The 980-nt window shown below is 37.6% G+C and overlaps 1 protein-coding gene across 1 annotated transcript; it reads left to right on the top strand.

The window, feature by feature from the left end:
- Positions 1-388: 388 nt before the first annotated feature.
- Positions 389-852, top strand: SARC_15611 (hypothetical protein; the record flags this gene model as incomplete). The annotated part of the gene is made up of 2 exons (XM_014290271.1): positions 389-535; positions 778-852. Coding segments are annotated over 2 exons (222 nt in total), but the record flags the coding sequence as incomplete, so codon positions are not given.
- Between the last annotated feature and the right edge of the window lie 128 nt (positions 853-980).

Here is a 980-nt window from a genome sequence, read left to right as displayed (position 1 = left end):
TATATATTTATCCATATATATATATATATATATATATATCCAGTTTCACATATATATATATATAGATATATATATCAAGCGGGGTTGTCTGCTCTTCTATCTCGGTTGTTACCGTTTACATGTGTATATTGTAATCTAGCCACATATATTTCTGTGAGTTTCCTCTCCTGACAGCATTCAGTATAGGGAGTTTTTGTTTAAGATCTTCTTCACCGATGGCATGGAATAGAGTTGCAATCGCTTGCTGTTTACGACTGGTATGTTTATTGTTGTTGTAGGGTTCATTGGCTTCTATTCGAAGACTCTAGCGATTGCTTAGAAGTAACACTAATACTCTATATTTTTGTAACTTCTAGGTACGGTACATCCTTCCACCAAGGCTTTGGTAATGTGGATCAAAGAGAAAGGCACAAAAGTCATCCACTGCGGCAAGAAAGACGACCAGTATGAGGGCTGGGTTAAGGAGGGTATGTGCGACGGCACCGTTGTTGCTGATCTCGAGGACGACGAAAACACCGCCAAAAATATACAAAAGGTATCAGACATGAACATGTTTGGTGTGCGTGTACCACACGCGCATGTGTAGTGAACCCAAGCTGAGTGCCGCGTACTGCATTGATTGAGATTTTCGATCCTCTTGGATGTTGACTACACAGTATTGTTGACTGAATAACAGGAAACACATCGCGAGTCTATATCAATTGAAGAAATCAGTTTAAATTTGTCTAAGAAACGTCGCAAACCAAATCATATCCACCATGCAATTTATAACTACAGGGAGTGGAGGAGTCCGGCTTCAAAATTGATGCCGTATTTAGTCGCACAGAACAATGGCAGCCCCTGGTAGGACAGGTACGTCGTCCAAATGAATCAGATCTGGTGTAGGTATCGAATATATATATATATATATATATATATATATATATATATATATATATTATATATATATGTATACATACTATACTTACTATACATACATA

This window comes from Sphaeroforma arctica, assembly GCF_001186125.1.
Source record: "Sphaeroforma arctica JP610 unplaced genomic scaffold supercont1.6425, whole genome shotgun sequence".
Lineage (NCBI taxonomy): Eukaryota > Ichthyosporea > Ichthyophonida > Sphaeroforma > Sphaeroforma arctica.
The sequence above is the reverse complement of the archived record's forward strand: the minus strand, read 5'-3'. Positions and strand labels throughout refer to the sequence as shown.